General features: G+C 40.4%; 1 protein-coding gene across 2 annotated transcripts in view; it reads right to left on the bottom strand.

Moving 5' to 3' along the window:
- The window catches only part of Skap1 (src kinase associated phosphoprotein 1), a 266764-nt gene that overhangs the window by 213075 nt on the left and 40057 nt on the right, over positions 1-13632 (bottom strand). For both annotated transcript variants that reach the window (XM_048365024.1, XM_048365025.1), the window contains one exon: positions 4817-4918. In XM_048365024.1, the coding sequence (XP_048220981.1) occupies positions 4817-4918 (102 nt within the window). The remainder of the gene's footprint in view (positions 1-4816; positions 4919-13632) is intronic.

Here is a 13632-nt window from a genome sequence, read left to right as displayed (position 1 = left end):
CCGAACTACATTCCCAGCTTTCTAAAACCCATTTCTATATCCCAACTAAAATGAAAACAGATAAATGTAATACTGAAAGTACTAAAAATAACACTGCAAAAAAGCATATCCTCTTCATTTCTAGAATTTACTTTCTCTATCTGAATAAAGAAAAGGCATGGAGTTAAAAATGGGCCACTACTGGTATTTCTACAGGATTACAATTTCTTTTCATTCAACCAGTATAGAACATATTTATAATTATTCCTTACTATCTTCATTATTATTCTTCTCCAAAGATAGTTACAGGCCTTTCCTTTTCCAGTTGATTTCCCATTTTGCCAGAGAATACTAACCTCCTCTAGCCTTCAACAGCCAGACATTAAAAACAAGCTCTAAATATACTCTCACTTTTCTCCAGATATATCTCTCCAATGTTTTCCCTAATTAGAATACAATAATGTATAGCAAATATTATGTTATTGCAGTTTAGATTTCTTCTAAACTAATTGAATTTTTTCTCTTTCTTCCAGAAGGAGTCACTCTACCCTGTTGATAAAACAATCTCTTTCCCCAACCTGTCTCTTAACAAGAGGGTGGGATGGGAGTTCTTCATTATTATTAATGAAATACGTTTCCAGCTGCATTAAAATCCATTATATAACTTGGACACTCAAATCAGCCAGCTCTTGAGCTTTTTAATTGTCTGGTTTTTGTATTTCTATGGTACTTAGTGTTTGTTACTCACATTGCTTCCTCACTAGGGCAGAAAGTGTACTTTAGTTTAGAAATCTACATGGATATGTCCGTGTTGGCAAGTGTCCACTCCGATGGTCGCAGCGAGCCAGCTGGTGTCCCCAGGGCAGGGCCTGTCCTTGGACTGTAGGAGAAGACCTGGGAGTAGGTAGCAGCAGTCTTATTTTCATGCATGGCTTAGTCTGTAACCTTGGGCTTTTATTTATTTATTTTTTGTTGTGTACCTGGCTAGGAATCTCTCTCTCTCTCTCTCTCTCTCTCTCTCTCTCTCTCTCTCTCTCTCTTTGTCATATCTATGAAGATGTGACCCACACCCAGCATGCACTGTGGTCATTGCTTCTCAATACAAATGCTATGGAAGTGGTCAGACTAGTGTGCTTTTGTAATTCCACCTTTAAGACACTGTTCTGGCTGGCTCAGTGGGAGATCACAAAATGGAAATATTCTGACTTAAAAAAAAAATAAGGATAGTGGGGCTAGGAATATGGCCTAGTGGTAAAGTACTCATCTCGTATACATGACGCCCTGGGTTCGATCCCTCAGCACCATATATATAGAAAATGGCCAGAAGTGGCGCTGTGGCTCAAGTGGTAGAGTGCTAGCCTTCAGCAAAAAGAAGCCAGGGACAGTGCTCAAGCCCTGAGTTCAAGCCACAGGGCTGGCAAAAACCAAACCAAACCAAACAAAAACACCAAAAAAGAACACATAAAGATAAACTTGCAAAGGCCCGAAATGGCTGTTTCTACAACACACAAGTAAGGAGAAGATCTCACTGGCAAATGGGGACAGTCACTTGGTATTTGCTCATGTGTCTACTCTGGGCATTTCTCCAGTGAGGTGGGCAGCTCCAAGGAGACAAGGGTTGTGGCTACTGCTTGCACAGTGCTGTGGATTATCCTGGACTCTCTAAAAATATAGTGTTTAAGGTCCAGAATCCACAGCATATCAAGTGTTAGTATTCTGCATAATGGGAAATTACATTAACAGGGGACAACATTTGCTCAAGGTGTGTGTGTGTGTGTGTGTGTGTGTGTGTGTCTGTGTGTGTGTGTATTGGTATGTGTGCACATGCGCATCAATACTGGGGCTTGAACTCAGGGCTTGGCTTTTTCACTTAAGGCTGATGCTCTACCTCTTGAGCCATGGCTCTACTTCCAGCCTTTTGCTAGTTCAATAGTGCTAAGCGGCTCATGAACTTTTCTGCCTTGGCTGCATTCACACCATGATGCTCAGATCTCCATTTCCTGAGTAACTCGTATTACAAGTGTGAGCCAGTGGCACCCAGGTCAGCTCTGATTATTCTAGAAGCCTCTTTTCATTTTCATAATAATTCTCAGGGAAGGGGAACAAACAATCATCTTGTCTCTTATGCCACAAGCACTCAGCCTCTGTACTAGACTCAGTACTTTGCAGACACTTAAACATCCTATTTGTAGTTGCATAATTGGAACCAAAATATGTGGAATATAAATCCATTGTTGGGGAAAATTTAGAGGAGATTGGTCAGGAAGCTAAAGTGATTAAGATCAGAGCTTCTAAATCCAAACTACATAGGTATAAATCCTGGTACTGCTACTTATTAGCTGCACAATCTTAAAGACGTTAACTCTCTTGAGTTTGTTTCCTTAACTGGAAAATAAGGATAATTCTACTCTCCATCTCTTAAGACTGTTCTGAGGGTTAAATGACATATGCCAAGTGCTTTGACCATGATGCACAGCACATAGTAAGTGCTCAATAAATGCAAGTTTTCATGGTTCCACTTATTCAGGTACTAAGTGCTCTTAGAAGAGTTTTGGCCATTTTCTCTATAATACAAAAAAGACCAAGGCTCCTATTTTTTAAAATTCCTATACAAATTCTATTTATAGATTTTTTTTCTATATAAAATTTTAGCTATTCCCACGATTCTTACCTCAAGGGCATTTGCTATTAGCTTTATCATACTTTTTTAAAAAAAATCTTCTTTGTGGGGCTGGGGATATGGCCTAGTGGCAAGAGCGCTTGCCTCGTATACTTGAATCCCTGGGTTCGATTCCCCAGCACCACATATACAGAAAATGGCCAGAAGTGGCGATATGACTCAAGTGGCAGAGTGCTAGCCTTGAGCAAAAAGAAGCCAGGGACAGTGCTCAGGCCCTGAGTTCAAGCCCCAGGACTGGCCAAAAAAAAAAAAATCTTCTTTGTGTTTTGTTTTGGAGACTGTTAATACTAATTATTTCAGGTTAGACTTGAACTCTGATCTCCCCGCCTCAGCCTCCTAAGTACTGGGAATACAGTCGTGTGCCACCACACTTGGCTTAGCATACTCTTATGAATATGAATATACACTTGGCTGGGAAATCAAAGGTTAGAAACTTATAAGACTTTCCCCCAGTGAGGGCCCCTGAGGACTCTACCAAGAACAAGGTCCACAAGTGTGAAGTCGGGTTTCACTACCATCCATTGCACTTAGAGGTCTTTCTGGCTTCCTCATTGTGTGCTCAGCTGTGTTTGGCGAAGTTGGAAATACCAAATAGGTGACCTATGGATTAATGAGGCACTATTGTTCTAATTCTGTCAAGCATTAGATTAATCAAAGCCAAAGGAAAGGTTGGTTTCTTCATGTTTTGCACTGTTAATTTTCTACAATTATTAATTATATACCTAGGTAATTATTAAGCTTCCCATTCCAACAGTGTGATTCATGTGAAATCTAAACCACCAGAGATCTTACTTTGTAAAACCCAATTTCTAACCCATTGGTATTAGCAATTTTATTGCTGTACAAAAAGCTCAAGCACCAGAAAAAGGTTTCTGGTGGTTCCCTCCACAGTTTCTGAGGTAAAGGTTATCAGTTCAATGAAAGGGAGAAAATTACGACTCATCAAAAGGCCTAGATGAAATCCAAATCAATGAACAAGTAAAAAGAGAGAGGGAGAAAAATTGGAGACAATCTTACTTTTGAAATTTGGAAGAGAAAGACACGGAAAGGTTACAGGTGAATAAAGAGGAACAGAAAATAGTGGCCAACTTTATTTCCTAACCTGGAAGCGAAGAATATGTTCCCAAATGAATATTCAGTTTAGCAGCTTCTGTCTACCTTCACCCTGCCCCCAGGAGGCATAAGAGAGACTCTGAGAAAAGCACAGACCATCCACTGTGACCGAACCAACCTTCTGCTCACAAGGCCGACGCCAGCAAAGCCCTGGGCTGTCCCACTCTTGGGAAATCTGAGTCCCAGACAGAACATGGCAGCCACTGGGCCCAAATCTTTACATTGTGGACCTTAAAACTTCAGGAATGCTTTGCATTCCACAGTGACAGACCATTTAATTTTAAAAAATAAAAATAACATATATAACAATTTAATTCTTGAACGCTTCCCCTCCCTAGCTAGTTGAGTAAAACCAATGTTTTGGATAAATCCATACGGTAGTGCAGCCGTTTTTCCCTTCTCCATGTGGCTCACGCCTGTAATCCTAGCCACTCAGGAAGCTGAAGTCTGAGAGCCATGGTTCGAAGCCAGCCCAGGCAGGAAAGTCCATGAGACTTATATTTCCAATTAACCAGCAGAAAGGCAGGAATGGAGGTGTGACCCAATTGGTAGAGTACTAGCCTTGAGTGAGAAAGCTAAGGGACTGCACCCTGGCCTTGAGTTCAAGCCTCAGTATTGGCACACACACCAAGTACTTAACAGGCTCAGGGGTCTCAAATGATCCAAAATAAATTAATAATCTAATTATCACGTAGATTAAATGGAAACTTGGATTTCCATGCCCTTCCGTGAAGCCAAAAGACCCTAAAGATTGGCGATCTTAAGTGGCTCTCCTGGCTTTTGATGTACTGTTTGTATAATGAGATCGATCATGATGTCTTCCGGCTCCAGTGTGGAACTCGTACTTCCCTCAATCCATTCACGTTGGGAGTATTGAATTACCCAGGAGGATCGGTACCACCATGGAGTAAATAGCTGTTCATTGTAAATGGGTGATGATTGATACAGAGACCCACTGCTGGACTTAAAATGACAGACGTCGAAGATGGAGGGGTGAAAGGTAACAAAGGTGGGAGCCCTGAAACGCAGAAAGATGACACTCACCCTCATCCTGATAATCTGACGGGAAGGGGGCGTCGGCTGCGAGAGGCGGGCCGTGACTCACACTGTGACTGTCATCCGAGCTGTCCTGCCCAAGGTCGCCTCCTGAGGAATGCAAAAGAAGAGGTCGTCCTTTGGGCATCTTTATAAAGGCATGTATAGATCTCTTCTGGTACTTACAAAAAAAAAAAAATCAATGTTTCCTTTACCTGATAAACATGCCCACTACCCATTAACATAGGAAGAAAAAGAGAAAGAATCTCAAGAATCAACTTGGCTAGGTGGGAAATTTTCCACTCAGGTTAAGTCCCTAGAACTGAGGAACTGTTTGCTTAGAATGGGAAGAGAGAAATTTCTCCATCACACTTAAAAAGAAAACCTAGCGAATGCCCCCTCCCCCTATCAATTACAACCTTTACCCACAATGCCTTGTTTTTCTTTCTACTCCCAAATGAAATAGAAGAAGTGACCCAAAGGGTTAACCTGGTATCTCTAATATAATGCAGCAAAGTCAATATCTTATCTTTCTATGAAAAGTAAGGGACATAAACATGGAGAGAACCCACACTTTGCTGGGTTTTTATTCCTATTTAAATCACTACTTGCTTTGCAACCTTAATAAAGTTCTCTCTCTGTAATTCTAGTTTATAGCCTAGGCGACCAGCCTCTTAGGAATTCTAAAAGCTCTAAGAAGGTAATATTTGTTGGGCAAAATGACTTTGATAAAAGGGAATGTATATCCGATACCAAATTATGCAATTAAAAACAAAAGCTAATCCCGTTTGGGTGTTTTCAACCTACATCGAATTGTATTTTGTAGAAGTGGCCGATGCTATTATGATACTTTAAAAGGTTCAGGCGGAAGATGTTAGCGCATTCAGAAACCGGAAGAAAATGAAAGCGGTACAAATGGCTTTCTTTAAAAATCCCCGAAACGGAGAGTAAGTCTGCTGATAAAAGAGCCCGGACATCTGCTTAGTTCATTTCACAAACACGAAAAAGGGATTTGCAATTGAATTTCATAGGATCTCAAATACTAATTTCCAAAGAAAATCACCAATGCTAATCTCAGTAAACATTGTAGGGTTTTGGCCGTGGATTTCAACCAGGGAGCAGTGAAAGCAAACAGCTTACATAGAATCTCTATTGCCTCCCTGTAAAGGTTTATTTCCTACAATTAAACTCGAAGGATGGGGAGGATATAAAATGATTTAAAAATAAAAGAGAGAATGGTTGCGGCCTACTCTCTCCATAAATTAGATGATTATATCTAGACTCTTCTTCAAATGCTCAGTGGTAAGTAGATGCCTATAATTTAGTTGAACACCTGCAGCTAGAAGACTTTAAAATAAACTGGAGAGTTCATTGTAGAAAATAAAATTGAACATATACAACAGTCACTGGCTAAAACCAGAAGAAATGTTCTCCTTTATTAATTCACTGATCAAGATACAAAGCTTTAAGTGTGAAGCATTACTGTGCAATTTCCATAATAACTAGAAGAAAAACCAATACCTCAAATGCAGGGCAGAGGGTTAAAATGCTCAAATTTTACAGCATAGCAAATCCACCAAAATTACATGCTCAACAACAATGTAAATGAATTACCTGGCTAGAAACTTGAAGTGAGCTTCAGTGTTAAAAGGAATTTTTATTTTGAGCCAAATCAAAAATCTTAATAATAATGATAATAATAAAATGGTTTGATTGGCAAGGAAAGATGCTTTTCAACTATCATTCTAGCTTCAAAACTTGCTGATGGCTTCAGCAATCAGAGAGATCTACCAAAGGGGGAAAACATAATCATATATATTCTAGCATTTTAAAAATGCAGATCAGGAATGGTTTTTGTTTTGTTGTACTAGGGCTTGAACACAAGGCCCAGGCACTATCCCTTAGGATTTGTTTTCTGCTCAAGCCTGATGCTTTACCATTTGAGTCACACCTCCATTTCCATCTTTTTGGTGATTGATTGGTGCTAAGAGTCTCATGGACTTTCCTGCCTGGACTGGCTTTGAACCTCAATCCTCAGATCTCAGGAGTAGCTAGGATTACAGGCATAAGCCACTGGCACCTGGCTTGTGTTGTTAATGAACTTTGTATTCTGTGAACACTTTAGCCTTATACAAGTGTTGTACAGATATATCCTTCAACCCCACCTTCCGTAACTAAAATACATCTGCCCAAACCAAGAAATGAACACTGACTGGCATGTTAAGTCAAGTACAGACTTGATCTGCATTTCACAAAATGGCTCATCAATGCCCCTTCTCTGTTCCAGGACCCAAGCCTGGATTCCATCCCATTCCATTCGCATCCTCCTGACTAGCCCCTCCACGGAGCACCTGCCTGGAGCTCACACGACTTGCCAGCTTCCACAGGGAAAGCCATTGCTCCTCAATGCTATGGCCGACGATTACTCATTACCCAAAGTGGGCTTCTGAACAGCCCACCCTTGTGCCAAATGCCAGCCTGTGCCCTGTCACATAGGCAACAAGGAAGGAATACACCCAAGGTAAGGAACAGAGCTGGGTGAGCTGGCTGTGGTTGGGGATGGGGAGTGATTAAAAAGATGCCCCACACTTCAGCGCCATTAGTTTGTGGTGATGATGAAGATGTTGTGCTAAGGGTGTTTAATGTCAGATCTCAACTCCCCGGGGCTCCCACCGAATCTAGCCGTGTAATGCCGTGTAAATACACACTCCTGTGTAATTAAAAATGATTGCGGCCATTCGAGATGCATGGGTGAAAAGTTTTATAGAAGCATTAACGATTACCGGGGCCATGTTGGGTTTGCATAAGTTTAGAGTATCATTTTCCTTTAAAACCTCACCGTGCGTGTTCTCTGAATTGGTCTACAGCTCTGACCCCAGCAGCTCCGAGTGGCCGCCACTGGGGTCCAGAGGGATCGGACATAAATGATGGCAAACCATAGTGACAGACATTTCCACTCAGCAGCTCCACAATTAGGGCTTCGAACTCCATCTGCTTAGAGTGGCCTTCGCACAAACCAGACCCACGGCCACTAGAGACACATTTCCCCACCACAGCGCTCCCAGAATCGATATATTTCTATTCGGATATAGATTTTAACACGCCATATCTCCATTAATCACATCCACTACCTCCCGCCTTTCTCTTTGTATTTCTAAGCAAGATCTGGGGGAACTATATTAAGGGTTCACCTGCTATTAGCTGGTAATTTGCTCTTCTCTCCTAAGCATCGGAAGAATTGTGTGCTATGTCCCCTCATTCGTATATTCAATGGCAGGTTCTCCATTGAGTATCTGTGCTCAGGGGCCCATAAGGGACATGATTTCTCGATTGTTCTTTTGCGGAGAGTCAAACTCAATTTCATTCGTGCTCCATAGAGTGATAAGTTGGGAATTGCCAAAGGTTGGAGCAGAAAGATAAAGCAGTTTTGTGTCAGGTGTAAGGTAATTATTTGCCAGGGTTTCTGTGCTATTTGTTTTTTTATTCCCTGCGTTTTCATTAACGGTTAATGAGTTTCCCTCCTTAATTCTGAAACAATAGGCTGGCCACTAGAAGTTGGCTTTTTCTGCCACAGATACAACCAGCTGTTGCTGCTCCATAAACTTTATGGAGAAGTGAATTAAATTGATAAAGAAAAAAAACTTGCAATGACTATTTCAATTCCAAATGAAACAGAGGGAAAAATGAACCATGATGTTACTCTTGTAGCTATTTTCACTCACAGCAAACCTATCTAGTCCTGAACACACAGGTACCATTTAGGGACGAAAATGGGGTACAGTGATGATTTTTACCAAGGAAATAAGACGAAAGAAGTCGAGTATTTAAAAAAGAATGCAGCAAGCTGGGTGTCGTTGGCTATAATCATGCTTATAACCCTCACTACTCAGGAAGCTGTTTGAAATAAGGTAGGAAAAAGTCCATGAGGTTTTTATCTCCCATTAACCAGCAAAAAGCCGAAGTGGAAGTGTGGCTCAAGTGGTAGAGCAACAGCCTTGAGTGAAAAATACCAAGTAAAAGGCATAAGGTTCTGAGTTTGTGCTCCAATAACAGCACACACACACACACACACACACACACACACACACACACCACCACCACCACCACCACCACCAGCAAAATAGCAGAACAAATAACAGCTAAAACATACAAATATACACTTGCTTATCCAATATGTAAAGGTAATTTTTTCAGGCTAGTATAAGTCATCATCTTTGATTTCTCTTCAAATGAATTATGAGCTATAATAGTCCATCTGTATCTGACCATTTCTATGGAATGGCTAGGAACTTTCTAGGGTTTGTTATTACTTTGTCCCATATCTTTGGTTAATACAAGAACACTGAAATGAATGTCAGATGGTAAACTTTTTTGGGTTTTCTTATTATTGTTATCGCAGTTAGGAGTGAGCACATGACTTCCTACTCTATTTAATATTTAAAAACCCATGAGACACACAACTCCCTTTCTTTAAACTAATAAATCCTCCCTAAAATGCCATAAATAAAGTTCTCTGATCCAAATCCACTTAGTTTTCATGCTTGATAGCATTAACATTGCCAGATTTTCATGGACCAATTTCATCGTAAAGCAGTTCCCAAAGCTGAGCTATCGTTAAGATTAGCAAAATGGCAGCTTATAATTCCTTATTATAACCATTCACCTACATTACTGAATCTTGCCCCAACTAAAGCAATGTGTTGGGGTAAGGATGTCACCATATAATGTGAAATGTTATTCACATGTAAAAATATTATGGACCCCATTTGCACCACCAAAGCTGAAGTTCTGTCAATACCTGATTATAAATGGCACCATTTGGCACATTGTCATGCATTAGAAAATGTACGGTGTTTCCTGTACAATAGCTGAGAAGCTTCACCGACTTCTAAATATCCATTTGGACTTGCGTGGCTAGCTCTTGTGATTAATCCACACGTGGCGAAGGTCTCTGATTCTTCTCTGTTCTATACAATCTGACTTCCTGCTCATCTTTTTTATCCTTTCTACATATACCCATAATTCAATGTATGAATATTCTTCTTTATCCCCAAGGTCCTAGCAGTGAGTGAAATAGTACTGAAAGCTATTAACTCTACTGAACAAATGATAATCCAGGTAAAGATAGTTTCTAGGCATCATTCTTCTTCTTTTTTTTTTAATGCTGATAACTGGGGCTTGAACTCAGCCCCGGTGCTGTCCCTGAGCTTTTTCACTCAAGTGTAGTGGTCTATCTCTTGAACCACGGCTTCAAATTCTGGCTTTTTGGTAGTTACTTGAAGATAAAGCGTCTCATAGATTTTCTTACCCACAGCTGGCTTTGAACCCCAATCCTCTGATCATAGCCTCCTGAGTAGCTAGGGTTACAGCAGTGAGCCACCAGAGCCCAGCTTTTATCATTTTTTTTAAAAGTTGATCCAGTGAGGTTTGAATGTATAAGACTTAGCACTTAAGACTAACAAGACACTGTTTGCTAAATACATAATCGTGCTAAGAATAACAAAATTCCTAAGAACCCCCAGAGATAGCATTTGCAAAGGGTAGCTGTCAAAATGTTCCAAAATAGAACCAAATTGATTAGCAACTCCTAGTCCAATCACAACAAAACACCTGTGAGTCCAATGGGCAGCCCAGCTTAGTAATATTCTCACATGAACTATATCTGTCAGTGGTGGATTGGGCAGGAAAATCCCCTGCGGGAGCCAATTGGAAGGATTCCCCCCACCCCCCCTCCCTTTCAAGAAAATGATCCTTATGGGTGCAGGTTTTCATTTTGACCACTAGGGTGAGCTGCAGTGCGTAGCATCATTCTAGGTCTAAAAAGGGAAAAATATGAAAGACAGAGAGAAAGAAAGATTAAAAAAAAAAAAAAACAAAAAGGAAAAGGGGGGAGGGAGAAGTAGCCATATGAACTCTTCTATACCTGCTTTTGCCCTTCCAGAAAATATGAAGATTGGGTTTTTTTTTCCCCCAACCCTTCTTTGATTGCAAATAAAAGCACATCTACTGGATATTTACGAAGTGGAGGTCGGGAAAGCCACAAATGCAAACCAGATCATTGTGTGTGTGACAACCACACTTCATAAAGCAAATTACAGCCTGTCAGCAGCCATCCTGGCTTTACACGATCACATTCCACCATTATTGCTCTTTGGTACTTAATAGAACCTGCTGAGTTGGAATATTTTCGATAGTAACGAGATTTTGAATGAATTAAAAAACATATAAACCTAAGTATCTGCTAATACATGGACAAATACATTTTAAAGCAAATGCACTCACCATATAACAATGAGGCAGCCATAATCTAGAATTCTTGGCTTGTGATTTTCTTTTGGACTACTATTTTCTCAGTCTTTAGTTCTTACTCTGGAACTATTCAAATGAACGACAGCAGGCTTTGACTTGTGAGAGAACATCAGCTAGAATAATACTAATAAAACAGCTTGCTGAGTTCTTACTGGGTACTAGCCCTGGGTCAAGATTCTTGTATCATCTTATTGAATCCTCAGAATAATCCTAGGATCGATTACTGTCCCAAAGATGCAGATGTGAACATCTGGAGACATGACACAGAGATGAAATAAATTGCCCAAAGTCACGGAAGTGATTCATAAATGGCAGAGCTAGGCTCTGACCCCATGCCATCCTGTGTCTTCATCTGCTGAGCTGTTCAGGCTCCAAATGTGTATACTTTTATAAATCATCGTCATTATTCAAAGGCAAAGTATACTGAATGACTTGAATTTATGGTATTAATTAGTGTCTTTTGACGTTGGTAAAGTAAGTCGAGAATCAAATCTCTAAATTCTTATTAGCAGTAATGCTAACAGTTACCTGGGATAGGAAAACAGGAGCTGTCAAAGCCACATACGCTCAAGAAGGAAGTGGGCCGATCCCCAGCTCAGATGTCTTGTAGTAGTAGTGTTGTGATTTTGTTTTGTTGATTGAACTCAGACGCTCACACTCACAATTAGCTTTTCTTTCTTTTTCTTTTCTTCTTTTTTTTTCTGCCACACTACCACTTGAACCACACTTCCACTTCTGACTTTTTGCTGGTTAATTAGAGATTAAAAACAACAACTACAAAATCTCACGGAATTTCCTGACTAGGCTAGTTTTGAACCTTGATCCTCAGGTCTCAGCCTCCTGAGATTATAGGCATCTGATACTAGCACCAACTTATTTTTCCATTTTTTTTTTAAATTGAGGTTTCATTAGCCCAAGTGCCCATTTAAAGACAAGAGGTATCATTTTAACTAGGGGGAAATACCTCTTAGAAATTGTGATGGACAAGTGTTTCAGGCAGGCAAGAGTATATGTGTGTGTGTGTGTGTGTGTGTGTGTATGTGTGTGTGTGTTAAATTAACATCTGCTGACAAGGACAGATAGGATTCATAAAACTTGTTCTTCCACTATTTACCACACTAGAGTCAGCAGTAACTGGAAGCTTTATTTCCCACATCATATAAACGCCCTTGCCCATAACTAAGAAGTCGCTTTCCTGTGTGAGCGATACTTCCGCCATTCTGGTAGGCAAGTTCCTGAGAGAAGAATGTGTTGATGCAAAAAGAAATGAAAAATTAATGCTAATAGGTGCGGGCCCACCAGTCACATGACTGGACCTTTAAATGTCATGTACATGTCACTGGGTTCCAAGGGGAGTGATGTCACCTAGATACTCACAAAGAAGGTTGTAAGCAGGAGAACGAAAAACGTTGGGTTTGGTTTTTTTAGGTTCTTCAAATTATGCTTTTCCCTCTCCATATTTTGTGTTTAGAACATAAAAACTTATTAGACTGATGGTGACTCACATCTCTAATCCTAACTACTCAGGAGAGAGAGATGTGAGGATCATGGTTCAAAGCTAGCCTGGGCAGGAATGTCTGTGAGACATATGCAATCAACCAGCAAAAAGCCAGAAGCAGAGCTGTGGTTCAAGAGGTAAAGTGCCAGCCTTGAGGGAAAAAGCTAAAGAACAGTGCACAGGCCCTAAGTTTAAGTCCTAGTACAAGCACACACACATGAGCATACACATGCATGTGCATACACACACTTGTGCACACACACAGGGGCAAAATTTCTGATGGGCATTAACTGGCATGCTAAAATTTCTATGTTCACCTGACTTTCCAGGTTGACCCAGGGACAATACCACCTGGGAAAACCAGTTTCCAAGCTTACGTTTGTCTCTCTCAGGGTATCTACCTACATTTTCTAGTTAAATATAGCTATAAAGGCTGGGGTGTGGCTCAAGTGGTAGAGCGATTGCCTAGCAAGGAAGAGGCCCAGACTCCAAACCTACTACTGCTAAAACAAATAAATAATAGATATTAGTGTAATTTTCTATCTAAATACAAGCATCTCTGTGTGTAATATGTATCTTTATGTCTTTTTTTTTCTTTTTTGTCCAGGCTGGTCTCGAACTCATGGTCCTCCTGCCTCATCCTCCTCATTGCGTGCCACTATGGCTGGCTCATTGTGTCTTTTTAAACAAATGGGAACACTTGTTCTATCTGTACCCTGCATTTTCTTCCCAACCATTTATCTTAGTGAGTGCTCTATAGTAGCTCATACTGATTTATTGATCCTTTAACTTGGTTCGTTAATTAACGAATAATACAAGCAAATGGTTAAAAATTCTAATAGTAGCAAAGGGCGTAAACAAAGCTTCTCTCTTCCACTAACACCTGTAACCTCTCTACTGCCATTGCTGAGTTGTGTGTGTGCTTTCACAAACATTCTATACATGCACACACACACAGACACACACACACGCATTCACACACACATAGATGGCAGGCACTGAAACATGCTGAATATTG

The sequence above is a fragment of the Perognathus longimembris genome, chromosome 17 (genome assembly GCF_023159225.1).
Source record: "Perognathus longimembris pacificus isolate PPM17 chromosome 17, ASM2315922v1, whole genome shotgun sequence".
Classification (NCBI taxonomy): Eukaryota; Metazoa; Chordata; class Mammalia; order Rodentia; family Heteromyidae; genus Perognathus; species Perognathus longimembris.
This window is presented reverse-complemented; position numbering and strand designations above follow the sequence as displayed.